Below are 27337 nucleotides of genomic sequence, written 5' to 3'. Positions count from 1 at the left end.
TTCCTTCTATCTCCGCATTATAATTCAGTAAGTGTTTTCCCAGATTCACTGGTGTGTTTTTGGTTTGTCTTTCCTATTAACCTTTTCCATTTCTTTATATGCTTTCTTCGTTACATTTTATCTCTATTCTTTTCTTCGTTATTATCTGGTCTCAGTTTGATTTAGTATATGTTTCAGTGCTGGTAAGCAAAGTATATCAGGTAATCACCATCAAGTGGTGCCAGTAGCAGAGAATTGAACAAAGTCCTATAAATCAAGAAAACATTGAACATTGATGCAAGAGACATTAATGGTTAGTGGAAACTAACATATTAAAGGAATGGGTTATATGTCATGAAAGCACCTGCTGAAGTGATGAAAGCACAGTTTGCTGCAGAAGTTTTGTAGGGGTCTGGAATGGAAGATGCGTGGGGTTAGTTAGAACTTGGATTAGGTTAAGGAAGGGCTGCTCCACAGGCCAGGGTCACAGACTGTGCGAACTTGTACTGGAATCTGGTCACCCTTCTTTTAGCTTGAATTGTTTTCATTGATTTTTTTTTTTTTAATTTTGTTTATTTATTTATTTATTTTTGGCTGTGTTGGATCTTCGTTGCTGCGCACAGGCTTTCTCTAGTTGCGGCGAGCGGGGGCTACTCTTCGTTGTGGTGCGCGGGCTTCTTACTGTGGTGGCTTCTCTTGTTGCGGACCATGGGCTCTAGGCGCGTGGGCTTCAGTAGTTGTGGCACGTGGGCTCAGTAGTTGTGACTCGCTGGCTCTAGAGTGCAGGCTCAGTAGTTGTGGCGCACGGGCTTTGTTGCTCCGCGGCATGTGGGATCTTCCCAGACCAGGGCTTGAACCCGTGTCCCCTGCACTGGCAGGCAGATTCTCAACCACTGCGCCACCAGGGAGGTCCCTGTTTTCATTAATTTTTAAACCAAGGTTTGATCTTCTATTTTAAGGATTTCTCCACACGTGGAAGATTTGGGGGGTAAAAAAAAGATATCATATTGTGATGCCTAAAATCAGAAGCAGCACCCAAATTTGACTTTTGCCTGAGGGCTGTTTCAAGTTGCTAAAATAAATAATACATTCTAATTTATTTTAGCAACTTCCTTATTTAGATTAGTATAATATTATTCTTCTATTTCTATCATAAGGACAATTCATTTTGCAGTTTAATCAGAAATACTGCATTCCATTTAGCTTGGTTGAAATTCACCAGATGCTAATGAGACATCAGTTCCACTGCTGTTTCCTGGTAGGAAGGATCTTCCCCTCATCATGTCCTGTGACATGACATTTTCCTCACTGGAATTTTTGGATGGGGATATTGAGGCTCTTGGGATGACTTAATTTTAGTAAGGGTTGAAGTTTTAAAATTTTGTAGTACTTCCAAAGGTACTAGCATTTTAGTTTTGTTTAGATCATTGAGAAGCCTATGGAGCCTTATTATTATTGTCATCTAGCTGGAGAGAGAATTCAAGGCTGCACCAAATATCTATGCGCTTAAAGAGAGCACATGGTGTCTGTACCCGGTCCAGGCGATGTCAGTGTGGGCTTCCGCGTTTGTATAGACCATTCTGATGAAGTGGGAGGCTTTGTGGCCCGGTGGAGGCCAGTGGACACGGGGCAGTTCAGGAGTCAAGATCTGACTCTGGCACTTACTCAGATGGCATCACTTAATTCCCTAGAGCCTCAGTATCCCTGTCCGATATTGGGAAACATGAAATGTCCATATCACAGGGCCGTGGCGCATGGGAGACCTTGGGCATACAGGCCTGTAGAGGTGCTGGAGAAAATCCTAATGGAATTTAAAATGGGATCCTATATGTGCAAGCATTTTGTAAAGTGCTTTGCAAATACAAGGTGACATGGTACCCAGACCATAAAAGTGGCATCTGTTGCCTCCATCGAGAGCCACCTTCCTTTGGCCCTTGTTGCACTTGGCATTTCAACCCTGTTATCCTTGGATGTCTCTGCTTCCCCTCATCCTCTTTTGAACTACGTGGGAATGCTTCTGGCCTATACAACAGATTTTAACTGACTTCAGTGGTAATGATTTGGGGCTAGACTCACGTTTAATTTCCTTCTCAGAGTTCTCATTTTAAAGGATAATTGTTGGGAGAAAGTTGATACTTGAGTTTTTGAATCCAAGTCACCAGCATATGCTCTACATACTAGTGTTTTCTGTTTTATTTTGTCTTTAAGATCTGTGCTGTGACAAGAGGGGTGCAGTTGACCACAGAAATGGGCAGTCAGCTGTTTGTTTTACTTCTTACCCATAGTTTCCAAGCGCTGCTTAGCTAAATGTATTTTTAATTTTGCAGTTAAAAAACAAAATTGTTGGCAAATACCAATTTTAGCCAGAAATACTCATGAGTGTATAGTTGTTGCCCAAGAGGAACCCTGATAAGAGGGTCTTCTAAAAAATAGCAAAACCATAGTTGCCAGCCAGCAGTAGTGGTAGGAGATACTTTTTTTTTTTTTTTAATTATGAGGGTTTTTACTTCTGAACTGAAATTTTTTAAAAATGCTTTAAAAAATAAAAGTATAGCTAGACATTGGTACAATTTAGTTGCTTATTCTGTTGGACAGAATACGGTGGGCTAGGAGTATAGACTTAGTGTAAGATTCAAGGATATCTAGGGAGGTCCCTTCATCCCAAATTTCCTTGACACACCAGCCTGGAGGGGATGCCTGGAATCCTGGTGTTTGAGCTTAATTCCTCGTAATAAGGGCATGATTTCCTATTTAAATGCAAATGTCCCTAAATTGGTATCACATTAAGGTATTATCTGTCATTAAAACTGGAATAACTTAGCTTAGTCAGGGGCTGATTTTAGTAGGAGAGAGAAGAGTAGGTAATTCTAGAATCCAGCTGGAGGTGTTGGGTCTGAGGGGGACCTGGGTTTGGGGAGGTGAGATTTGTCAGATTGGTCAGCAAATCAGAGTCTTGTGTTTGGTTTTCAATTCTTCCTAAGTTTAGAAACAGGGGAGCCTGGTGGCATTTGAGCCATACTTCTGAGACAGATGTTATGCCAAATAAACAAAACTAGTTTTATTTTAGAGGAGTCTGAGAAGCCTTAGAAGTGCTCATCCGATGCCATAAATGACCTTGAGCTCCATTCTGTAGCTAAAGCCTATTTATGCCACTCTCAGAGAAGACAGGAATTTGGGCTAGCTCATGGAATATTTTTCCTTTCCAACACAAGCATTTAAAAATTATAATTAGACAAAACTATTTGAGATTGGCTTCTCCACTGGGGACTGTCCTGTATGACAGCACTGCTGGGTGTATCAGCCTTCATCAAGCCTGTGCACATGAACCAGGAAGTGAGATTAAGGTTCTTCCCAGCACTTGCATGAATCTGTGCTAGCCCAAGGATTTCCTGTGACATGGACATTTCATTACCACCCTCTGATGACGGCAGTCCTGAGGCTCTAGGGAATTAAGCATGTGATACCTTTCTTTTTCCAATAAAGAACCTAAACCTGATATCCTATTCTAAGAGTCGTAAATGAATTAGAAACGAAACTTCAAGCATCAAAATGGTTCAAATATAATACACTAACCAAGAAATTGTTGAAAGGATGATATGAGCAGTGTTAGTGTCTTACATTAAAAATTTGTATGCAGATTTTCTCTGATTCAGAATTGGAGGATTAAATTATCACCTAAAAGAAATTGCTTCATGAGAATATTATAGATTAATAAAAACAGTTTGAAAGCAAGCAAGATTCACCTTGCCTGTGAACTTAGCTAATTCTTTTGCCACCCCTGGGTTAGATCGTTTGATGAGTTTCTTTTGGAAGTTGTTAGAATGATTCTTTTCTAATTATCCTGGAGAAACACATCTATTAGATATAACCTGCCTTTCGTTCAATGTTAAAATCATGAAAGCAGCAAACATGTAGTGAGATAAGATTTAATTAAAATGAATGATAGGACCTTCCCACATCTGCCGGTGTTACTTCAATTTGTGTGAGTGTAAATTCAATAAAGAAAAACATCCATCAGATCAGGGACTCTATATAAATGAAATCATTCACAATAAGATGAAAAAATAGTTTTTTCCCATTCAATACTGAAGAAATATTTTTAGTTAAATGCCACGGTGTGGTGTCAGGGATCATATAATCAAGACAGACCTCTTGGAATTTAGGCTATGATACCATAACAATAATAAGAAGAATCTTGTTTCATGTGTATATTCTCATTTCAGTAGGAGAGCAAGGGGCTGAAGAATTGCATTCACCCTCCATAAGGAAGGCTGAACTGATCCATTATACCAACTCTGCTGTGGTTTACTTTTTTGTTTATTTGCAGTCTCTCTCTTTGGGTTGGCTTTGTGACCATCCACAAAAGTATGTAAACTATAAAATAACCTATTAAGAGGAAAATAGATCTGAAGACCAAGGCAAAGGAGAATTCTAGGTCCAATAGGAAAGTAGACATAAGTTAAAGTTATAAATGTACAGAGGAAGGCTCACGTACTGGCTAAAGATAGGAATTGGAGATGCATGTTGGGTTAGCCGTGGCCCATGAACGTAATAGACCATGTATGTGAAGGAGCCCAAAGGGAATGAGGATAAACAGGAAACGGGGATGGAAGATGGAGGGAAGAAAGAAGAAAGAGAAATCACACACGAGAGAGACGTTCTGGTAGAGGAGCCATTGAGTGAGTGTCCCTCAGGTGGAGTTCTTCAGGTTTGTCTCCCCATTTTGGGGTCTAGAGTGTCACATGGTGACAGAGGTCTTGAGAACTCTATGGGTTATACCCAAAAGAACAAAAACTGTCACTCAGGAATGATCTATGGATAGACACAGAGCAGTCAGAATGTTTGAACAGTCGGGGCAGGGAGCTGGGGGTTCTCTATAGGGATCAGGTGCTGTACCTTTTAGCTGGACCAGGTGCAAGTACACCTCCTGCCTGGTCTCCACATCCATTTGGGCACTTCACCTTCCCTGTCTCCAAGATTTGTAAAGGGCCAGTGCAATCTTCATGGGAAAAAAGAGATTGAGGGTTTTGATGATCTTACCCAAGCCTAATGTCTAATCTCCACCTATATATCCTGGTCCCTGAATCTAGCTGGTAATTTGATTTGCTGATTTTCATCATCTGACTCAAACAGGAACTGGGAAGAGGAACCAGTCAACCACTTACTCCTCCTGTGTCACTGATACAGTCATTTTATCTGTAAGTGACTGTGCTGAACCCCTTTGTTATTGGATAGGTGTTCTCGAATATCTGTTGTATCATTGTAGATCTTATAACAGTTAAAATTTTAAAGCCAACGACATAAATAAAAGAATCTCTGGTTATAGCACATCTCCTTTCATTTTCTCCTGTTATTACCTGAGGTCCAATAGGAAACAAAGTCATAAATAATGTAAATTTCTTGCACAAGATCAAAGAGATGGAAGAACTAGGAATAGGATCTCAACAGGCAATGTAGTATTTTTTTCTTACTAAGCTACATGGTCGTCCGTGGTTCACTCTGACCGTAGTTTCTTTTACATAAAGGGGAGATCCTGGAATCAGATTTCCTGGGTTCACATTTTAACTCTTCAATTTATTAGCTGGAAGAACGTGGTCCATTTACTCACCCTCTCTGTGCCTCAGTTTCCCCAAACATAAAATTGGAATAACAGTAACAATGAGGGTAACTGCATCTTGCAAAGCCCTTAGGACAGTGACTTGTGTCTTTATAAGAAGAGGAGATTAGGACACAGACATAAACAGAGGGAAGATCATGTGAAGACACAGAGAACAGAGGGCCATCTATAAGCCAAGGAGAGAGGGCTTCAAAGAAACCAACCTTAGCGACACCTTAATCTTGGATTTCCCAGCCTCCAGAATTGTGAGAAAATAAATTTCTGTTGTTTAAGCCACCCAGCCTGTGGTATTCAATACTTTGTTATGGCACCCCTGGCAACCTAATAGGGAGAACAGGGAAGAAACCCACTAGGTGGTTGTTAGCACCCCAGTGTGGCCTGGAATCGCTTGGCGGAGGACAGTGGGCATTTATGGCTTATTTGGGACTGAAACCCAGGTCCATCCGATCTAAGAGCTGAAGAGGCCTTTGGAGGTCAGCCCCTTCAGGTTCCCACTCGGTGCATAAACGCTGCCCTCATCCCCTTTCTCAGAATGTCGTCTGAACTCTGCCCCTCATTCTTTGTAATTTAATTTCTCGCATTTCTCAGTATGTTAAATTGTAAAAATGTCTTTACAATGAGACCAAATCTGCCTCCCTCTGCCTCTGACTAGCAGTGTGAGGTTAAGCAAACTGCTTAAATTCTCCGGTCTGTTTCCTCATTGGTGAAATAGAAAAATAATACCGATCTTGCAAGACTGTTGGGAGGATTAAGTGAATCCTTACACGGTACTTGGCATATGGCGGGGGCTTTCTTCAGTAAATGATGGTTTTGACCCCTGCCCTGTCCCCACTGGCTTTCCATCTTTGGAAAAAGCTCTCAGTGGTTTATCATCTTTGCTTTACATTTCAAAATATAATTCGTGGTGAGTTTTCCTTCTGACGGAACTTGAAGAAGACGTTGGGAAAGATCTCTATTCTTCAAAGAATCCTTCTCATCAATAATTTATACATTAAAATGTCCGTTTTATTAAAGCTTTTTCTTTATCATTTTCTTTTGATGTAGCAAAGGAAATAACTAGAAGGCTAAATTGATTTTTTAAATAAGAAAGTAGAATGGTATATCATTTACTTGTGGGATCAGGCTAATTTTTTTTTCAGGGAAGTTCAATAAAGGATGAGTTTTTAATGACATCCATTTTTTTAAAAGTCAAATATTACTTTTGTTAGTGGATTAGGGCGTTGCAGCAAATAAATGCACAGATGTCGGTGAACTGGAGATCGAGACTGATTACGTGGAAATCTTATGCCTAATTACAGCCACACTCAAGAGTGCTGAGAACACATACGTTGCAGGGATAAGGTTGGAAACTGCTCGTGAACATCTTCATTCTGCCAACCCATACATCCAATTTTAGGAAGAAAATCTTTTACAAAATTTCCCGAAAGACATTTACTTTCTTCTCCCTTGAGCAGTCAAGCAAACTACAAAGTCTTTTGGAAGGAAAGAGTATGGCTGTCTCATTCATTATTGTTTCTATCATTTAGAGTTTAATGTTTAAGCCAAAGAAACGAGTTCTAGGAACTCATGAATGTCACGTCTTGCCTTCAATGTTTAGATGATCTGCATGTTTCTAAGCTTACTTGAAAAAAAATAAGCTACTACATTTGAAATTAATGAACCCAAATAGAAGAGCAATAGCATATCTAAGACTAATGGGAAAATAAGATTATGAGCTATAAGCAATGGGAGTATGTTGTTTAAATTAAATGTGAATAATAGAACAGTGAGACCCAGCCAATGGACAAGAATTTTAAAAATGTTAATTCATGACGAGTTTTCCTTTGAGATGGTTCTCTGTGTTCCCAGCAAGAGGCAACAGTTTGTCTCTGTGGCTGGGCTCCAGGTGTTCTTGTGTGGCCTGGGCTCAGGACAAGGCATTTATAAGGACTTTTACATCATAAATAGAATTCCCAGATAGTCTCTTAAGTTTTATGTTAAAATAATCCTTTCTGTCTCTTGAAATAACTAAATCCGGGCTTAGTAAAAGGCTGAATTCTACATGTCTAAGAGAACTTGCTAGACTGATCTTCCGACCCTTTAGTTACAGGCCACCTGTGTTTAATGACATGAAAATGTGCGCTATGGTCACTGCTTTTTATCAAGGTTTTAGTGTTTGTCAACTATGTAATTTCAGACCTGAATGACCACCTGCTGTTGTGCCTAGAGCTGGAATAATAAGCTCTTGGTTTAGAACGACAAGGATGAGGCTTCTGTGGCCTCCATCTCCACGGATTCAGGGTCAGTGCAGTTGGCATGATGGGACAGCTCAGGTTAGAATCTGACTAATGCTTCATTGTTTCATGAGTTAGACAGGATTCATTGCCTTCCTTCCCTGAAGTCCTCTTAGAGCAATATAGTCACTCTGTCAGGGGGCTACAGAAAGCCCTTACTGGGGGGGATCATCTTCACGGACAATTGCTCCTCCATTAACTGGGAGCAAAAAGATTCCAGAGCTTTGCAACGATAGGAAACAGACTCTACTTCTTGACCCTGCCGTGTGTGGACCACTAGTTTAGAGAGGTCTTCTGAATGTTTCCCCGTAGGCTCTGTAAGCAGGAATTCTCTCCCAGCTGTGGCCTGGGCTGGCTGTGCCCTGCTCATGACCCTGGCATGCTGGGCAAGCTGAGAGGTGGCCACGCCTTCCTTTGGCCTAGGAATGGTTGAGCCTTCTCTTCAAGAAAACTGGACTGTTCAGAGGGAAATATGCTCAGTTATGTGATTCATATTGTCCACAGGAGAAGACATGTCAGTCCCTTAGGGCAAACAGAGCTTTTCCTGGCACTTGGACGTGAAATGAATTTCCGGAGTGGGACTTCATGTACGGGGACCCGGTGATGTGCACACAATGTTCTCCACAACATCCCTGCAGTAAATGCAATAGCACATCCCGCAGGGAGGAGCTGGACACAGGATGCCGAAATGTGATTCTAACGTTTCAGAGTTTTATCTTTCCTTTCCTGGGATTTAGCCAGACTCTTAAAATAAAAACAACGAATTTTTTATTATGGGAAATTTCTACATGCATAAAAATAGAGAGAGTCATTTGGCAAACTACCATGTCTGCATCGCCTAGTTTCAGCAATTATCGACTCATTAGCCAGAGTTTTGACCTTGCAGATGTTCAGACACTTAGCTATGAATCGCCCAGATGTTGTTTGGAATCAGGCTGATCCATGACGGAAGTTGAAGTTGGCTTTGAGGGTCTGTTAGGTAGGAGTGGCTTAAATCATCTCTTTTCCATTTTCAGAGGTTTTGGTTTGGAATTGTCCTCCTAATCCTTGTTCCAGCATCCCCTTTAGCATGAAGATGTGGATGAAGAATGTATAAGTGGCTCTGATTCTAATAAATCACAAGATCATCAGAGATAGACAAGGAAGTAGGAGAAGAGGACCCTTACCCTGCACAGAACTCTCATGCAAGTCTACCTTTAAGGAGCGGACTATAAAGTCAGCTTTATTCAGTGAACACTCAAATGTCTATTATGTATGCGGACATCAAGGAACTCCAATTCTGGTGAAGAATCGCCCAAAGTTTCCAAGTCTGTCCATGAGTGATTAGGCATTTTATGTACAAGAGATGCATTCAACCACCAGGAAGGAGGTTTTTACTCTATTTTGACACATTATTTGAATAGATTTGGTATTTTTCTTAAGGCTGAAGGAAATTAGGATCAGTGAACCCAAAGAACAGTCGATGATGCTGATAGGGAAGACAGCCAGACAGCAAGGGAGGAGATGGAAAAACTACGGAAATCTGGAGCTGGAAATAAAATACTACTGTCATTGGGAGTCATTTTAGAGTAAGGGTGAAGGACGTCCCCACATGGGTCTATGGTACCCATAGATCATCACGGTGATGATAGGATGATATGCAGCTGTGAGTGGAAAAGGACTTGGATGATATTGTTGTAAGCCTTGACCGTACACTTGCCAACTGGGACACCTTATACAATTTATCTGACCTCTCTTTCGAGTCTGTTCTCAACTCCTAAAATGGATCTGGGAATACCCACCTGACAGATGTGGTGAAGATTAAAGAGATAATTCAATGTGAGCAAGCTCTATAAACAATGAGCTTCAGTGTCTAGTTGGCTGAGTTTTTTATGTTCACTGATGTCACTGGGACACCAAAAAGAGATGTGTATTTTCTGTGTACTTTGTTTAAGGGAGAAAGTAAACAAGAATTGCTAAATTCTGACTCTGAAAGAGAAAAATAAAGCTCCTCAAAAAGCTTCTCTCTCTGATCTTACCTGGTGGCGCAGTGGTTAAGAGTCCTCCTGCCAATGCAGGGGACACGGGTTCAATCCCTGGTCTGGGAAGATCCCACATGCCGTGGAGCAACTAAGCCCACGTGCCACAACTACTGAGCCTGTGCTCTAGAGCCTGCAAGCCATAACTACTGAGCCCGTGTGCCACAACTACTGAAGCCTGCATGCCTAGAGCCTGGGATCTGCAACGAGAGAAGCCACCGCAGTGAGAAGCTTGCACACTGCAACGAAGAGTAGCCCTCACTCACTGCAACTAGAGAAAGCCCACGCACAGCAACGAAGACCCAGCACAGCCAAAAAAATAAAAACAAAAAAACCCCCCAAAAAACCCCTTCTGTCTCTGGGATGATTTGTTCATGACAAGTAGGCTTTACTGAGAGGTGAAAATTGCAGAGGATGAGACAGAAAAGTAAGCTGGGGCCAGATTGCCAATGACCTGTGTGCCATGCTGGGGAATTTAGATTTATTTATTCAAACATTTGGCTCTTTATTCTGTAAAGTATTGAAATATAAAAATACAAGAAAATAAGTTAGAGTCAGAGAAAATTTAAATTAAAAAGCGATATCCTAGTTGGAAAGAGGAAACAGTCACATAGGTCACAGAGCCCTAGAGTGTTGTTAAAACTGAACTTCTAGTAGACTCTGAACATGTGGCAGCCAAATCAAAAAGGAAAAAAAAAATGAGCAGTCACATAATCTCCATCATTCATGAGGACAAAACATCAGTTCTTATGACTAGTAAAACTTTTAAATGAGTGAATTTTCTTGGGAAGGAATTTATAAATGAGGTAGAAAATGATGTGTGGCCTATACGCTCTTGCCAACGTCCTCATGGTAAACGCAATAGTAGATTTTAAAGGGCTGTTTCTTATAGGACCCTTCTCTTCCCCTTTCCTACTTAATATTCCCCACAGCATTTATCACCGAGTTTATTATTAATCATTTCGTTTGTCAGTCACTCCCACTAGAATATAATCTCCATGAGAGAGTCTTGTTCACTTTTGTGTCCCCAGAACAGTGCCTGGCTCTTTATAAGTGCTCAATATATATGGGTGAATAAGTGAACGCAGGTATGACTGAAATTTTTTTAAGCTAGAACTTTTCAAAGTAAGCTTCCTACCACTGTGTGAGAAAGTTTCATTACTGTACAACTGGAATATCTGACTTCAAGCTATTGAGAAAAACTGAGATTCTGCATTGGTTTTTAAAATTAATCTCTGAGGGTCATTTTCCATTTTACTTGAAAAAATATTTTTACCTATAAATATACCATAATTTTGCAAGGAAGTCCCTGTCTGTAACTTAGCTATGCTACTGATTTTAACTAAGTCCATTTTGTCTCTTCCGCCAGTTAACTCAGTCGGACATAGGTTAGTGCTATCATAGTCAGTGGGTTAAACTCAAGGTTGATAGAATAGTTTATACATCAGTGATCAAACACATTTTTTTTTGTTTTTACGATAAATACGCTAAAAACATAGTTTCCTAATAAATATCTATGACCCCTTACAAGTCAAAGTCTTGAAGCTGTTTAAAAATCCTTTTAATATTATAGGAAAGCTCTTCATTTGTAGAAAGTAGACTTTGGAAGAAATCTAACTTTATGGACAGTGTGACACATATTATGCAAAGATTTAACTAAAATTTTATGGTCAAGAGTATGTAAACATTCGTTAATCTTCTTCCTCATCCATCAGTCAAAGTTTTAGAATCAATTCAGTGCTTTGCTTGGTCAAAAGCAATTGTTTCAACAATTTCTTAAGGTTTCTTTCAAGCTTCCTGCTTAAAACAAAATGCGCGGCTTTCATTTTATCTTTCAATTCATTCAACTACACTTCAATTAAAAAAAAAAGTATATATATATATATATATATATATATAAATTCAGTCAATGCTAACTGAAAGACTTTTGATTTGGGGGCGTTTAATAATTTATTTTCACAAGCAACATATTTTCCATGGAACTTGCCAGATGAATTATATGCAAAATGTATCCCCCAAATGACCAGAGAAATTTATCTGAAAAATAGAATGACTGGATACAAACCAAGTAATTTTTAGTGGACAGCTGCCAAAAATAGTCACATGGAGTAATTTATGATGATGCTGAGGCCCGGTTTGGAATTGTGCCTGCAGGGTATGCACAGCTTTTACATTCAAAGGCGGTCACAACTCTGCAGATTCACAAGGGGCTCCAGACAGCCTCTTGCAAATATCAACGTTGTGCACCGTTGGCCATTTGAGCAAGGACAAGATTTTCCTTAGAAGAGAGATCTATTTTTTAATTTTTATTTATTTATTTTTATTTTTTCATTGAAGTATAGTTGAGTTACAATGTTGTGTTAGTTCTGGTGTACAGCAGTGATTCAGTTATACATATATGTATATGCATATTCTTTTTCATATTCTTTTCCATTATGGTTTATTATAACACATTGAATATACTTCCCTGTGCTATACAGTAGGCCCTTGTTTATATATAGTAGTTTGTATCTGCTAATCTCAAACTCCTAATTTATCCCTTCCCCACCCCCTTTTCCCTTTGGTGACCATAAGTTTGTTTTCTATGTCTGTGAGTCTGTTTCTGTTTGGTAAATAAGTTTGCATGTATCCTATTTTAGATTCCACATATAAGTGATATCATATGGTAGTTGTCTGTATTTTTCTGACTTACTTCACTCAGGATGACAATCTCTAGGTCCATCCATGTTGCTGCAATGACATTATTTTGTTCTTTTTTATGGCTGAATAATATTCCATTGTACATATGTACCACATCTTCTTTATTCATCTGTTGATGGACATTTAAGTTGTTTCCATGTCTTGGCTGTTGGAAATAGTGCTGCCCTGAACATTGAGGTGCATGTATCTTTTCAAATCAGAGTTTTCTACAGATATATGCCCAGGAATGGGATTGCTGGATCATATGGCAACTGTATTTTTAGTTTTTTGAGGAACCTCCATACTGTTTTCCATAGTGGCTGCACCAATGTACATTCCCACCAACAGTGTAGGAGGGCTCCCTTTTCTCTACATCCTCTCCAGCATTTGTTATTTGTAGACTTTTTAATGATGGCCATTCTGACCGGAGTGATATAATACCTCTTTGTAATTTTGATTTGCATTTCTCTAATAATTAGCGATGTTGAACATCTTTTCATTTGCCTATTGGCCATCTGTATATCTTCTTTGGAGAAGCATCTATTTAGGTAGAAGACAGAAAAGGAGTTTCCTAATTACAAGGCTGCCTTTCTAATAGTCCTTAATGAGCTTTTCCCAGCTTTCAACTACAAAGTCTATACAAACACACAAAAGGGGAAAAAACTCACAGCATCAAGAAAAAAACGGGTAAGAAGTCAACTATTGCTAGAATGCAGAGGGAACTTCCGTTTGCCACAAGGAGGTATGAGATGATAGAAATAGAAGGCAGAAAATTTATCTGTAACTTAAGTAGAAAAAGCCATTGCTTTTATTCCAGTTGTTCTAGTTTCTAAGATGTAATTGAAGAGTGTGTCCTTAAACTAAAGAGGACTTGATTGTGCAGTTCACAAGGATGTGTCATATTCTCTTAACAACAACAACTTCAACTAACAAAAGAAGGACACCTACATAAAATCTGGCTGTTTTGGTTGAGTTAAATGTCATGTTTGACTGTCTGGCTTCTTGGTTGGTTGCTGAGGTCAGAGTTCCATCCACTCCTGGTTTAGTCGCTTGTGACAAGGGGCGTCCCCTTAAGGTGTAAACTATGACGTCACCATGCAAGGGACAGTTTTTCTTAGAAAAGGAGTCTGTGGGTTAGGGCAAGTTAGAGGGAAGCCATAGAAATATAACTACAAATAGAATGCAGCCATAAAACAGTTTTACCTAATGACCTCTGTGGGTTTTCCTTCCAGGAATGTAAGGAGTCAGTAGTAGGGAATTTAAACATTCAATTCACGTACTGATAGGTTAGAGATAAAAAAGATAATTTTTAAAAATAGAAGCTAAAATGGCATTTGATAAAATTTGATCATCGTTCCAAGCATTCTACTTAGTGATATAGTCTACAAACCTCCCTTTGAAATCAAAATTATTCTGGATGTGCCACCAATGTAACCATGAGGACTAGAGAAAAGAAGGTGACATTATCATGATTTGCAATTGATGTTCCCTTTTTTTTGGTGGGGGGGGCTTGTTTTATCTGGAAAACTCAAGAGAGTCAACTAAAACCTCTGACCTGTAATGAGAGCTCAGGGTGATGACAGGTAACATAACGTCAGCACTTTACATGTCAGTAATAATCGCTAGCAAGTATGATGGGTATTACAAGAAAGGGGTGAGGAAAGGATCTCATTAGCAATAGCTACAAAGAAATGGTCATCTGCGTGGCTGCACGTTGAGCCTCATTTACAGAGTGGTTTGGTAAATTCTCTCAGGGATCTGGAAGGGTGGGCCCCGTGCCACATTTCATGATGCTTTTGTCGCAAGCACTATCTATGCCGAAGGATTTCATTTGGAGTGACATCTAATTTAATGACTGTAGCTCAATATATCTGCTCTAGCATAATTCTCATTTCCATGTCAGGTCAGCGAAACTTTATTTTTTGCTTAAAATAATTATTCTTTCCATTTATGGTTTAGGAAGGTTGAAAACCATTGAGATACATATCAATAAAAAACTTGTTTGAAATTAAACTGTAAAGAAATAGACTATATTTTTAAAGCTGTGATTTTAATCAGATCATGATATAAGTGATACGATTAAAATACTTCATGTTGGTATAATTATAAAAATAAGTGGTACGTTTGAACTTTGAGTTTCACAGTCAACGCACACATTTTAGGGGATTCAAGTAACATACACTGTATGTTTGTGTTTTAGGCAACTTTTTCGTGTAACTGTGCTGATCAGTACACGGGTACTTTCTGTGAAGAATTTGACGCCTGCCAGAGGAAACCCTGCCAGAACAATGCGAGCTGTGTTGATGCGAATGAAAAGCAAGATGGGGGCAACTTCATCTGTGTTTGCCTTGCTGGTAAGGTTTCCATAGTTAATAGTTACTGTGTGTCTCTCTGTAGAATAGACACTTATTAATTAAGGATAGTTAAGCATACATTGTTGGACAGGTGACTTTAAGGTCTCATTTGGTTCCATCAGCCCATGCTGATGGGAATGGAGGAAGGAAGTTCCTATGGGGATAAACATCACGTTCTTTGGCTGGCTTTCTGACATTAGGATGCTTCTGTTTTAGCATTCCACCATTTTTGTTCTGGAGTAATGATATTCCTGGTCAAATAGAGGCCTGGATGTTTCAAAGACAGTTCTGCAAATATGTACTGAGTGTGGGCTGGCGCTGTGCTGAGTGATTATGCTAAGTAACTTAAGAAGAATTTAGGCTAAACTGTGCAGGCTGTTAGGTAATGCCACCCAATCCTCTCATTTGTGTTCATTTCCTTGTGTTCATGTATGTTCATTAGTCCAAGTTTGTGGAATACCGTCCTGCACAATGGGGCAAGTCTTTAATATTCCTTGGTTAGTATGGGGGATTCATTGATCCCACATGAGACTTTCAGATCCTCAGAGCACAAAGGGTGACTCTTAGGAGAGGGCAGTGGACAACAGACTTCTATTCTCCGGCAATCATCGTATTGACTTACTGCTCAGCCAACTCGGTTATAAACCCTCAAGGAGCAGGAATGGCATTTAATTGGTGAACATTCTGATACAGCTGTTTTGATGCAGCTTAAAAGCAAACACCAAATTACTCCTTTTTTATCATCAATAACGTGGAAAACTGACATCATCTTTCTTTTTCCATCTCATCCTGTTGCCAACATCGCCACTGTGCAGGGATTCAGGGTGACGTCAGAGCTGGGGATGGAGAGAGGGATGGAGTGAAGTGGAAGTTGGGGTGATTAAGTGCTCATTGTAAGAAGCAAGGCCCATCCATGCAGAAATTCATAAACAAAAAAGTGAAAGTCCTTCACTCATCTATCCCAGCCCAAACTCTATAATAAGGGTAGGTTAATAGTTTGGTATGTTTTTTCCAGACCAGTGTGTGTGTGTGTGTGTGTGTGTGTGTGTATTTCCCTTGCAGATCAGATGATTAAGTATTTTTCTATATATTTTTAAAAAGTGATCATAGTATGCATACGGCTCTACAACTTACTTTTTTCAGTGTATATTTACCAGTAGATCATAAATATCCTTCCGTGTCAGTACATATGGGGCTACCTTATTCATTTTAACAATTTCGTAGCACATCTCCTAAATTTGTATCTCCAGGTGAAACTGCTGCCTACTTGCCATCTCCATTCAGATGTTCCAGGCCACCTTAAGCTCAGTCATTCCAAAACTGAGCTCATCACACCCCCAGCTCCACACGGCTCAGCTTCTGGTGTTCCATCTATCTCTACAAGCCAGACATCTCCAAGTCACCCTAAGTGCCCCCCACCCTCTGTCCTTTCTGCCTCCACGTGTTCTCCATCTTACCACCTAAAGACTTCGCAAATCCCCCCACTTCTCCGCAGCCCCACTGCCACTGCTCCCAGGCTAGCTGCCTTTGCTCCTTGTCTGTGTAACTGAGATAACCTCTCACTCTTTCTCTGTCTCCTCTTGACTGTGCTGTGCCCTGGAACCAGAGTGATCATGCCAAAGTGAGCCCTGGCTTTTGTTATGTCAGTGCCCCCAGACTGTCCATTCTCCTGGGTGATTATTTTCCAGCGCAGATCTGATGTAGTTGCCTTCCCACTTAATCCCCTTCTTCCCATCGCTCTTGGGATGAAGACCAGAATTCTCAGCCTCATTCTCCTCCGTGATCTGTCGCTCACCCGCCTTTCCAGCCCCATCTCACCCCACTGCCCACCTTGCTCTGGGACCAGCTACCTTGGCCTTTCATCTCCCTGCCTGCTTGAGCTGCTGCAGGACCACCTCCCCGTCTCTGTGCCTGGACAGCTCTCCCTGCTGCCTCCCTTTTGCCTGGTTTCTATTCTGGACCTTGTTAAATGCCCCCTTTCCTTGGGAAGTCTCAGCTGAATGCTTCAGTCTAGGTCTTCTTCCCTTTTCCTCTTTTACAGCTGGGCGTTCCTTTCCTTCACAGCCCTCATCTGTTTGCAGTGGACGTGTACACGTGTGATTCTTTGATTCCTGCCTGTCTTCCCGCCCAGGGTCAACCCTGTGAGAGCAGGACCTGAATCAATTCCGTTCAACATTGTGTCCCACCGTGTCTGACGAATCCAGGATGCTCAGACAATGTGTTGATGAGATGAATTAATGAAAGAGTATGAACGTGGCCTGATGTTTTAAACCACTCCTCTATTGATGGGTCTTTAAGAGAGTTTCAATTTTATTTCTCTTTTATAAGTGATGCTAGGACAAATAAAGATCCTTCTATAAATAGTCTCAATCAGGGCTGGTAGGTAGAGCTTGTCACTGTTTGGACTGAAATGATTTGTTTGATATTTTATCCAGGTCTGTTCTCAGAGGAGACTTCTCTATTTTTAAAGGAACTCAGGTGCACAGAATTGGAATGACCATAATGCTTGGTTCGTGATACTCTCTCATCTTGTCCGTAGCGTGCTTTTATATATTTACTTAGCTATTTTAAATTATTTATTTATTTATTTATTTATTTTATTTTTGACTGTGTTGGGTCTTCGTTTCTGTGCGAGGGCTTTCTCCAGTTGTGGCAAGCGGGGGCCACTCTTCATCGCGGTGCGCGGGTCTCTCACTATCGCGGCCTCTCTTGTTGCGGAGCACAGGCTCCAGACGCGCAGGCTCAGTAGTTGTGGCTCACGGACCCAGTTGCTCCGCGGCATGTGGGATCTCCCCAGACCAGGGCTCGAACCCGTGTCCCCTGCATTGGCAGGCAGACTCTCAACTACTGCGCCACCAGGGAAGCCCCCATACTTAGCTATTTTAATATGCAGTAATCACCGGTGGCCACCACCAAAACCAGAAGTTCAGCCTGATGACTAACCATATAGTCTCCTCCTCAGCCCATCCCTCGGTCTCCCTTCCCCACCCAGAGCTAACAGTCACCCTGAATCTTGAGTTGATCCATCCTTTGTTTTCCTCTTTATATGATCTTAGCATTTACATGTTCTTTACAGAAGATTTTATCTTTGTTTGAACTGTGCTCCAATTTATAAAAACAGTATCATGCGTGAATCATGTTATGTTATCATGCGTGTAATTGTCTGGTGCTTACTTTCTTCACTTGATCCCGTCTTGCTGAGGTGCATCTACGTGGTTGGATTTGGATTGCTATATAAAATTTAATTGCTCTCTTCTCCTGTGGACAGGCACAGATAAGCACATTCTTGTACGCCTTCCATTGTTTATGTGCTAGGGGTTGCTTTAGGTACCTAGGAGTGGAATTTCTGGAACATAGCATATATGATTGATCAATTATAGTCGGTCTTGCCAAACTGTTTTCCACGGTGGTTGCACAAATATATACTCCCACATGAAATGCGTAAGCGATCTTATGGATTCAGATTTTCTTCAATATTTTGTAGTATCAGAAGTTTTAATTTTTGCTAACTGAATGGGTGTAGAAAAGGTACCTCATTGTGGTCTCTGTATTTTGTGGTTCACTAATGATGCTGGGCTCCTCTTCCTGTGGTCATTGTTTTCCTATCTCTTGTCCAAATTTGTGTGTGTGTGTGTGTGTGTGCTCTTCTCATTGGTTTGCAAGAGTTCTCTGTTTCTTTTTTGTTCTAATCATTTGTCATTGTCAACTGTATGAACTGAAGATATTTTCACCAAGTGTGTAATTTGTCTTTTCACTTTGAGGGATCTTTTTTTTTTTTTTTTAAATTGACGTATAGTTGATTTACAATGTTGTGTTACTTTCAGGCGTATAGCACAGTGATTCAGATATATATTCTTTTTCAGATTCTTTTTCCTTATAGGTTATTATAAAATATTGAGTAGAGTTCCCTGTGCTCTACAGTAGGTCCTTGCTGGTTATCTATTTTATATATAGGAATGTGTATATATTAATCCCCAAACTTTGAGGGATCTTTTGATGAATGGGCATTCTAATTATATTTTGCAAACTTTGCTTTTCTAGTTACTACATTTTATATCCTCTTTAAGAAAATATTTTCCTTCCTAAAGATCTAAAAGATATTCAAGTATATTTTCTACCAGGCATTTAAAAGTGTTGATTTTCAGCCAAGTATTTAATTAATATGAACTTGATTTTTGTATATATGGTTTGAAATTGGGATATTTTATCTTTTACTATAACTTTATTTCTCTTCTTCAAAAATACTCCATTTCTATAAATACATAGTATATGAAACCTTTACACTGTGCCCCCTTCTCTAGAAAGCTGCTGATAGAATTTGGAATGACTGGATACTTTATACGTTTTTAACTGTGCTTATTCTCATTTTAGGCATTTCTGCACTGTCAGTGTTTAACCATTGATTTGAAATTTCCAGAAGCGCTGTAAATTATTTTTTGCTTATTAGTGGGGAGCAGAACTTCACCTCTATCATCTAAGATGATTTAATATCTTCCACGTGGATAGCACATCATGGCTTTTTCTGGGTGTTTCCAGGTGGCACATATAGACATACAGCATTCTCCTTGGTTCTTCTAATAACAACAATAACAATAAAAATAGTACTTTGACTTTCAGTTAGCTTCAGGAACAGAGAGTTGCGCTCTAAGAATTGGATTTTGATAATTAGACTCAGGGGCAGTTTGGTGATTTCCAGTAAATTCATTAGAATTTTGCTGGAAGCTGAGATACGGCAAACAGATCTTGATTTACAAAGTGATCGTCTTTTATTTCTTCTATTAAAACAACAAAACTATTTTATAACACCACGTTTGTAAGTTGTTATTGTTTTAATAAACGACTTTCTAACAGTTGTTCTTCAATTTCCTGAATATTACAGGTTTAAATCTATCCAGTTTTCATGAAATAACATACAGTTTTATTTTAGAGATACATACCTTTGTACACTGGTCACAGTTTAAACAACTTTACATAATCTCCACTGACATTTACATCACGCTGTTTTCCGGTTCTTGAATGGCCTAGAGTTTGCATACAGTTGTCTACCTGTGAGAAAACCCTAGCACATAAAAGAAATTCTTTCTTGTTTAATAGAAATGTAAAGCAGCTAGAGAACCACAGCAGCTATTTAAAATCTTTTCTGCTCTCCTTGAATCTGTAGCTCTGTCTTCATCTCTCTCACCTTCTACTTTATCCAAAGGTGGCCTCACGTCGGCTGGGGTCTCTCAGACTCCCAGTAGCAACTTCGCTGGCCTTTCCTGGAACTGTTTCTATCAGGGTCTCTCTGACTCCCAGTAGCAACTTCGCTGGCCTTTCCTGGAACTGGGGCTGTGGGATTCCCTCCCCTATAGCCTCCATTTTCCCTCATGTTCTAGAACATCCCAAGCAGAGGTAGAGGAGATCTAGGAAATCTGGTACCTAACTGTCTCTTTGCTCAGCTACCTCCTGACTTGTTCCTGCAGTTCTCTTAGGCCGGTTTCTACTTTATCAGTTCCCACGTCCTGTGGGAACAGCCCTTCTTTCCCCTTTTAGTGTCTAGCTCTATCTCCCCATCTGCTTTTTTTTTCTTCTTAACATTTTTTTTCTGTGGCCGCACCCCACAGCATGTGGGATCTTAGTTCCCAGACCAGGGATCGAACCTGCACCCCCTGCAGTGGAAGCCCAGGGTCCTAAACCACTGGACCTCCAGGGAAGTCCCTCTCCACCTGCTTTTTACTGAAGTACACAGATGCGTGCACACGCTAATAGCTAGTGTTTATTCAGTGTAACCACGTGCCAGGGCTGTGCTAAGTGCTTTCCAAGGCTGCTCTTTAGAACAAGCTCCTAGTTAAACACTCTTACTTATACCATTTTTGTAGATGAGAAATCTGAGGCACAGGGGATTTTGTAACTTGGCCAAGAATATTAGAGGGACAGTCGACTGTAGTCACACACCAATCCCCAAATCTCAGTGGCTTCCAAGTGGAGGTTAAACTTCTGCTGTGTCATAGTTGGATGAAGGCACTTGGCCTCCAGGTGGTAACTCAGGGATCTGGAGGGTCTTGTGTGACGCTCTGAGAGCAGTGCCTGGACGTGGCGTTATGTCACTTCCGCCACGTGCCGTTTGCCAGAATTTGGTCCCTTGGTCCCTAGAGGTTTTGCCTGGGAAGAGGAGTCAGTGTGGCGAGCATTCTCATGGTCTCCGCCATGCCAGGTGCACATGCCCATAACTGTTGGGGCTGAGGTTTGAACCCAGGTCCTCTGCCGGGCTCCCAAGCCCATGTTCTTGATCATTTTATTACAGTCTTTTCCTGTGTGTGTAGCCGCACTGCGAGCTGAGGCCCCTCCTGGTACAAACATGTGATTCAGGACCATGTCATGCTTTCAACTTTCTCATATCAAACAGGACTCTTCTTAAGAGGAGAAGTATTAGGCCATTTTGCCCCATAGCGGGGACTGGATGCTTGAAAAGAGATGTTTTCTATTTACCTTAGTTTTGAATGTCCTTGAAAAGCTTGTTTCCATAGGAAAACTACATTTCCTTTGTGAGAAAAACTGTTTCCAGGTTAATTAACATCAGTTAATTGACTCTGAAGCTCCAGATATGTGCATAAGAACTCTCTAGCAGTGGGAAGTGTGCTTCCTGTTGAAAATTTATCGCTGTGCTTTCATGTTTGCGAGTCTGGTCATGAGACATGATCTTGTTTGATGAATGAATGAATTCAAGCCAGGTTCTTGTCACCAGAGAACAAAACTTCCACAAGTCTTCACAGAGACGTTGTCCTGATGCAACACTCATTTGTCCTGGGAAGAGAACGTTTCTTGGTAAGGAAAATATTATTTTCAGCAAAGAAACTTCTGCTCCAGATTTGCTAATATGTTGATGTTTTGCTTTAATTTCTGCATCAAATGCCAGTACAAAGAGGATTTTTGAGTCATCGGTAATCCAGAAATGTATGAATATGGTGTGTTGGATGTTGAGTGAATTAAGTAATAAACTCTCTGCTGTAGTTTCCATTTTGATTTTTATTACAATTTCTTGGAAGCAGGAGGTGATTTTTTTTTTTAATAGTAAAACATTGATGTGTCATATACATGTGTTGTACCATATAAGATGAATTATAGATTATGGTCAATCCAATTTCTGTTTTGGGAGGAAATTTTTATCAAGGGTGATTGACAGTTTTCTTGAAATTTTTGGCAATACTTTCAAAAAGAAGGGGGTTGTCAATATCACCAAATACTGCTGGAGAATCTAAGAGGAGGCATTGACTTCGGCAACAGGTTTGTCCAAACCATTGGTGGACTCCTGTTTACACTGATGTGATAAGGGTGTCTCAAAAACTTTGAGGTCTCCCTAAAAGACTTCATACGGGGACAGAAGCAAGGGAGGGCGGCTGGGAGTTACCAGACACACTGAAGGGCAACACCATATGTGGAGATAGTCATAGCCGCTCGGTTTCCACGTGGCCTAGAAGCTTCCCAAGCGACACTGGTTGGCAGTGACCAGGTGACCGGATACGGATGGGCAGGATGTGAGAATCAGTGAGTGGCAAATACAGACTGCTCTAAAGATAACGTTAGTGGCACAGTTAGTGTGCAGAACAGAATTAGAAAAGTCTCTTTTATTTTTTAAAATTATAACATACAATTTAATAGCACAGGCTCTGGAGTCAGAATGCCCTGATCACAAGGATAAATCTCACACAATTAGAACTCAAATGTGGGCTATTTCCCATCACCCCACTATCATACTGTCCGGTTCAGAATGAACTTCCTGGAGACTCTGCTTGCTGCCTGAGGTTACATGAGCCCCAAGTGCCACAGTCAGAAGACCTGGTCCCGTCTAGACCACTACCCGTCCCACTTGACCACAGCCTCTGGAGCCAGCAGTCTCAATCCTGCTTCCATCCTTACCATTTTCTAGCTGGGCTCCTTAGGCAAGTTACACAACCTCTCTGGGCCCGCTTCTTTGACTTTGCAGGGACTTGGCAACAGCCCTCGTCACGGCTGGTTATGAGTATTAAATGAGAAAACAAGCTCCAATTCTGTTGACACATGTCTCCAATACTTAGCCATGGCACATAGTAGGTGCTCAATAAAGATTTGTTGAATAAATGAATGAATAGAATAAGATGAAATTCTATCTGAGGCATCCAGATGTATATCGAGGACAGGATTCCCTTAACTCTCCTCTCTGCCTTCTCTCCCCAGGCTTCTCCCTGTAGCACACGTATTTTTTTCCCCTCCCACATCAGATTGGGGCTGGCCTGAGGGCGGTACTGCTGTGTTACGTGACTCTTTATTTCTCCATCCCCTGTCAGTGCCACGCCTTGTGCTTTGCTTGCAGTAGACGTGGAATTTAACTTCTTTAATCAGGATTTATTTTATAAAAGCCTTCTAATTTCAGGAGTGTAATTTTTCCTCCAAGGAGCTATTCCTTTTTCTGAAAAGAAGAGCTGTGATGCATGTTCAGAACCACCACTGCCAAAATATTCTGTATCATACGAAGCACTTCTCAGCTTCAGAGCACTTCATTGTTCCAACTAATTGTTGATTTCAGCCTTTTTTTTTTTTTACTTACTTAATTAATTAATTAATTTTTGGCTGTGTTGGGTCTTTGTTTCTGTGCGAGGGCTTTCTCTAGTTGCAACAAGTGGGGGCCATTCTTCATCGCGGTGCGCGGGCCTCTCACTATCGCAGCCTCTCTTGTTGTGGAGCACAGGCTCCAGATGCGCAGGCTCAGTAGTTGTGGCTCACGGGCCTAGTTGCTCCGCGGCATGTGGGATCTTCCCGGACCAGGGCTCAAACCCGTGTCCCCTGCATTGGCAGGCAGATTCTCAACCACTGCGCCACCAGGGAAGCCCTCAGCCTGTTTTTAAAACTCATCATTTCCGAGGTGAGGGGAGTGCAGCGTGTGTGCCCATCCCAGCTTTACTCTTTTAAACACTGGGTGTGGCTCAAGTCAGCATCAAGGTGCCTTTGAGCGTGAGTTAGAAATGGGTCAGCTCCTCCTGGAGGTGAATCCCGAGTAGAATTTGCTGAGTCCCTACACCCAGTCTCACTCAGCTCAAGGGGTGAGTCCATTGGCAGATGAGTGCAGGTTTGAAGAAGTGGGTTAGTTCAGTTTCAGAATGGAAGGAACCTCGGAACTGCCTCTGTACATGAAGTGGTGGGGGGGGGTAATGATGACTCCATGAGGGTGGACGATGTGACCAAGGTCTGTAAGCTCACGGGGAAAGTCAGGCTTCTTCACTCTGTGTCCATCTTTGGGTCAAAGTGTGTTGACTGCAACATTCTCATGGTCTGTGAATTTTCCACTAGTTATGAGTAGAGCGGGAGGTATGGGCGTCTCTGACGGGCTCTGACTCATGGACCGTGATGTAGAGAGAGTGCCAGTTGAGTCCAGGGGACAAAACAGAACCGTAGTGTGGCCAGCCTTGGATCCAGTCTCTTCTACTTACTAACTGTGCGACCTTGAATTGCCCTCCGCACCTCTCTTGGGTTTCCTCATCTTTAAAATAAGGGCTTGTGAGGATCACTCATTCATTCAACAGTCATTTGTCAAGTGTCCACTATGTGCTAAGTATTTTCTAAGTGCTAAGAACCCCACTGTGAAATAGCGAAGACCCTGTGTTCATAGAGGTGGTGTGTCAGTGAGGAGATGAGTCAACAATATGCACGTGTGTTCTTTGGTGTGTGTGTGTGTGTGTGTGTGTGTGTGTGTGTGTGTGTGTGGTCGGTCAAGGGAACGCATCATGGTGATAGATACTAGGAAGATAAATAAAATACAGGGAAGAGATAAAGAACTGGGCATGTGATTGTAGACAGGGGGATTAGGAGAGGCCTATCTGAAGGGGAAATGCTTGTGTAGAGACCTGACTAAAATGAATAAAATGAGCTTGTGAATAGTGTGAATGGCAGAGGGAATAGCACATGCAGAGGTCCTGAGGCATGAATATGCCAGGAGTGTGTGAAGGGCACAGAGCCTAAGAGAACCAGTGATGAGGCTTGGCTGGGACCAGACCATGCGGGGGGGACAGGAATTTTAGCCCAAGAGTGACAGGAAGCCATCAGAGGGTGTGAACTGGGGTGGGCCATCTGATTTTCCTCTTGAAGGAGAAGACACATAGGGAAGGAAAATTGGGACACCAGTCAGGAGGCCATTTACTCTCCGGTCAAGAGAGAGTGCCGGCTTGAGCACCATGGTACTGGAAGTGGTGAGTTTGGGATTCAGGGTGTATTTGAAGGGATTGCTGATGACACTTCTGGTGGATTGAATGTGAGGTGGGAGTGGGAGTGGGTAGTTGTGGATGATGCCAAAGCATTTTTTAAAATAGCGGTTTTATTGAGATATGATCCACATACCATCGAAATGTACAAGTCCATGGTTTTTAAAATATATTCACAGAGTTGTGTCAACTGTCACCACAGTCAATTCTAGAGCATGTTCATCACCCAACAGCAGCCCTTTGCCCTTTAGCTGGCACTCTGAACCTGCCACCCACACACACACTGCAGCCTAGGTAACCACCGATCTACTTTCTGTCTCTATAGATTTGCCTATGCTGGACATTTCATATAAGTTGAAAAATATGATATGTGGCCTTTTGTGACTGGCTTCTTTCCCTCAGCATTGTGTTTTCAAGGTTCATCCATGTTGAGCATGTGTCAGTATTTCACTCCTTTTTATGCCCGAATAATATTCCATTGCATGGAGACACCACATTTTGTTTATCCTTCATCCATTGACAGAATGTGGGTTGTTTCCGCCTTTGGCTGTTGTGACTAATGCTGCTGGGAACCCACCCCCTTATGCCCGTCCTTCTCCTCCGGGATCTTATGCTTCCAAACTTTTCGGTCTTCCTCTCCCTGCCATCCCCCACTCCCTGTCCCCCATCTCCTACCCAGCCTCCCGTCTGCAAGGGTTGGAGGTCTCAGTTAAAACCAGTCCCTCATGGGCTTCCCTGGTGGCCCAGTGGTTGGGACTTCACCTTCCCATGCAGGGGGTTCGTGTTCTATCCCTGGTTGGGGAGCTGGGATCCCACATGTCTCATGGCCAAAAAACCTAGACATAAAACAGAAACAATATTGTAACCAATTCAATAAAGAGTTTAAAATGGTCCACATCAAAAAAAAAAATCTAAAATAAAAAAAAACCAGTCCCTCAAACAAGCAATGATTTTGTAAGTCCTTGCTGCCGCTCTGTCTGCCCGCCTTCCCTTCCCTTTCCTCCTCCCCTTCCTCCTCCTCCTCCTCCTCCCCTTCCTCCTCCCCCTCCTCCTCCTCCCCTTCCTCCTCCTCCTCCCCTTCCTCCTCCTCCCCTTCCTCCTCCTCCTCCTCCCCTTCCTCCTCCTCCTTCTTCCTCTCCTTCCTCCTCCTCTTCCTCCCCTTCCTCCTCCTCCTCCTCCTCCCCTTCCTCCTCCCCCTCCTCCTCCTCCCCTTCTCCTCCTCCCCTTCCTCCTCCTCCTCCTCTTCCTCCCCTTCCTCCTCCTCCCCTTCCTCCTCCTCCTCCTCCCCTTCCTCCTCCTCCTCCTCCCCTTCCTCCTCCTCCTTCTTCCTCTCCTTCCTCCTCCTCCTCTTCCTCCTCTTCTTCATCACTGCTCTTTGTCCAATCAGTAATTTTCTACCCACTTATTTAAACTTTCTTTCTCTTCATATCATGAATCTGCTTCTCCAGTGTCATTGGTGATGTCCTTCTCACTGATTTCCAGGGCTTTTTCTTAGTCCTTGTCTCTCTAGCAGCCCTTCTCACCTGGCTTGCAGAGCACAGCCCTGTGTCCGTTCTCCTGGGACCTCTCCAACCCTCCTCCCACCTTCTGTGCCCGGTTCCATCTCTAGAGCTCAGTCCTTACCCCGTTCAGCCGCCTTTCCCTGCCTGGGCCAGCAGTCACTCATTCTGAGCTGTCACCTCTAAGTGAACGGCTTCCAGACCCTTCCTTTCAGCCTCCCGGGTCCCCTCAGCCCCAGCACTTTCACTGGGCTCAGCGTGATGCCCTGCTAACCCTCAGCCCCTCCTAAGACTCAACGCCAGACTCCCCTCCCTCTGCCTCCCACACATGCTTTCAAGCCAAGCTCTCTTCGACTGGCTCCTGTTTCTATCAGCTGTGCCGTCACTGCCCTCATCTCTCAGGCTGGAAGCTCAGTCCTGCCTGCTGACTCCCCCGTCTTGCTTATTTCTGGACAGTCTCCAGGTTTGCTCTGTTTACAATGATTCCGCATCTGCCCCTGCACGCTGCTTCCTCTTCCATCGCCAGTGCCCTGATTCGAGCCTTGTCGTCTGCTGCCTGAATGATTGTGGTAAGCCGGTCACCCTCAGCACCATCCACGCTGCCTTGCTTACGACTGCAGTGCAATATTCCAGAAGCCCAGGACTGGAGCCCAGCCGAGCCAAGGGCAAGGCCTGCTCCCCCTAGCCATTCTCTGTGTGACTTTGGG

The 27337-nt window shown here is 42.1% G+C and overlaps 1 protein-coding gene across 1 annotated transcript in view; it reads left to right on the top strand.

The window, feature by feature from the left end:
* DNER (delta/notch like EGF repeat containing) overlaps positions 1-27337 on the top strand; it is a 326447-nt gene that overhangs the window by 176933 nt on the left and 122177 nt on the right. Inside the window, exon 6 of the mRNA XM_082464617.1 lies at positions 14767-14920. Within this exon, the coding sequence (XP_082320743.1) occupies positions 14767-14920 (154 nt within the window). The remainder of the gene's footprint in view (positions 1-14766; positions 14921-27337) is intronic.

This window comes from Balaenoptera physalus (genome assembly GCF_965194825.1).
Source record: "Balaenoptera physalus genome assembly, chromosome: 6".
Taxonomy (NCBI): domain Eukaryota; kingdom Metazoa; phylum Chordata; class Mammalia; order Artiodactyla; family Balaenopteridae; genus Balaenoptera; species Balaenoptera physalus.
Note: the sequence above shows the minus strand (reverse complement) of the source record. Positions and strands in the feature narration are given on the sequence as shown.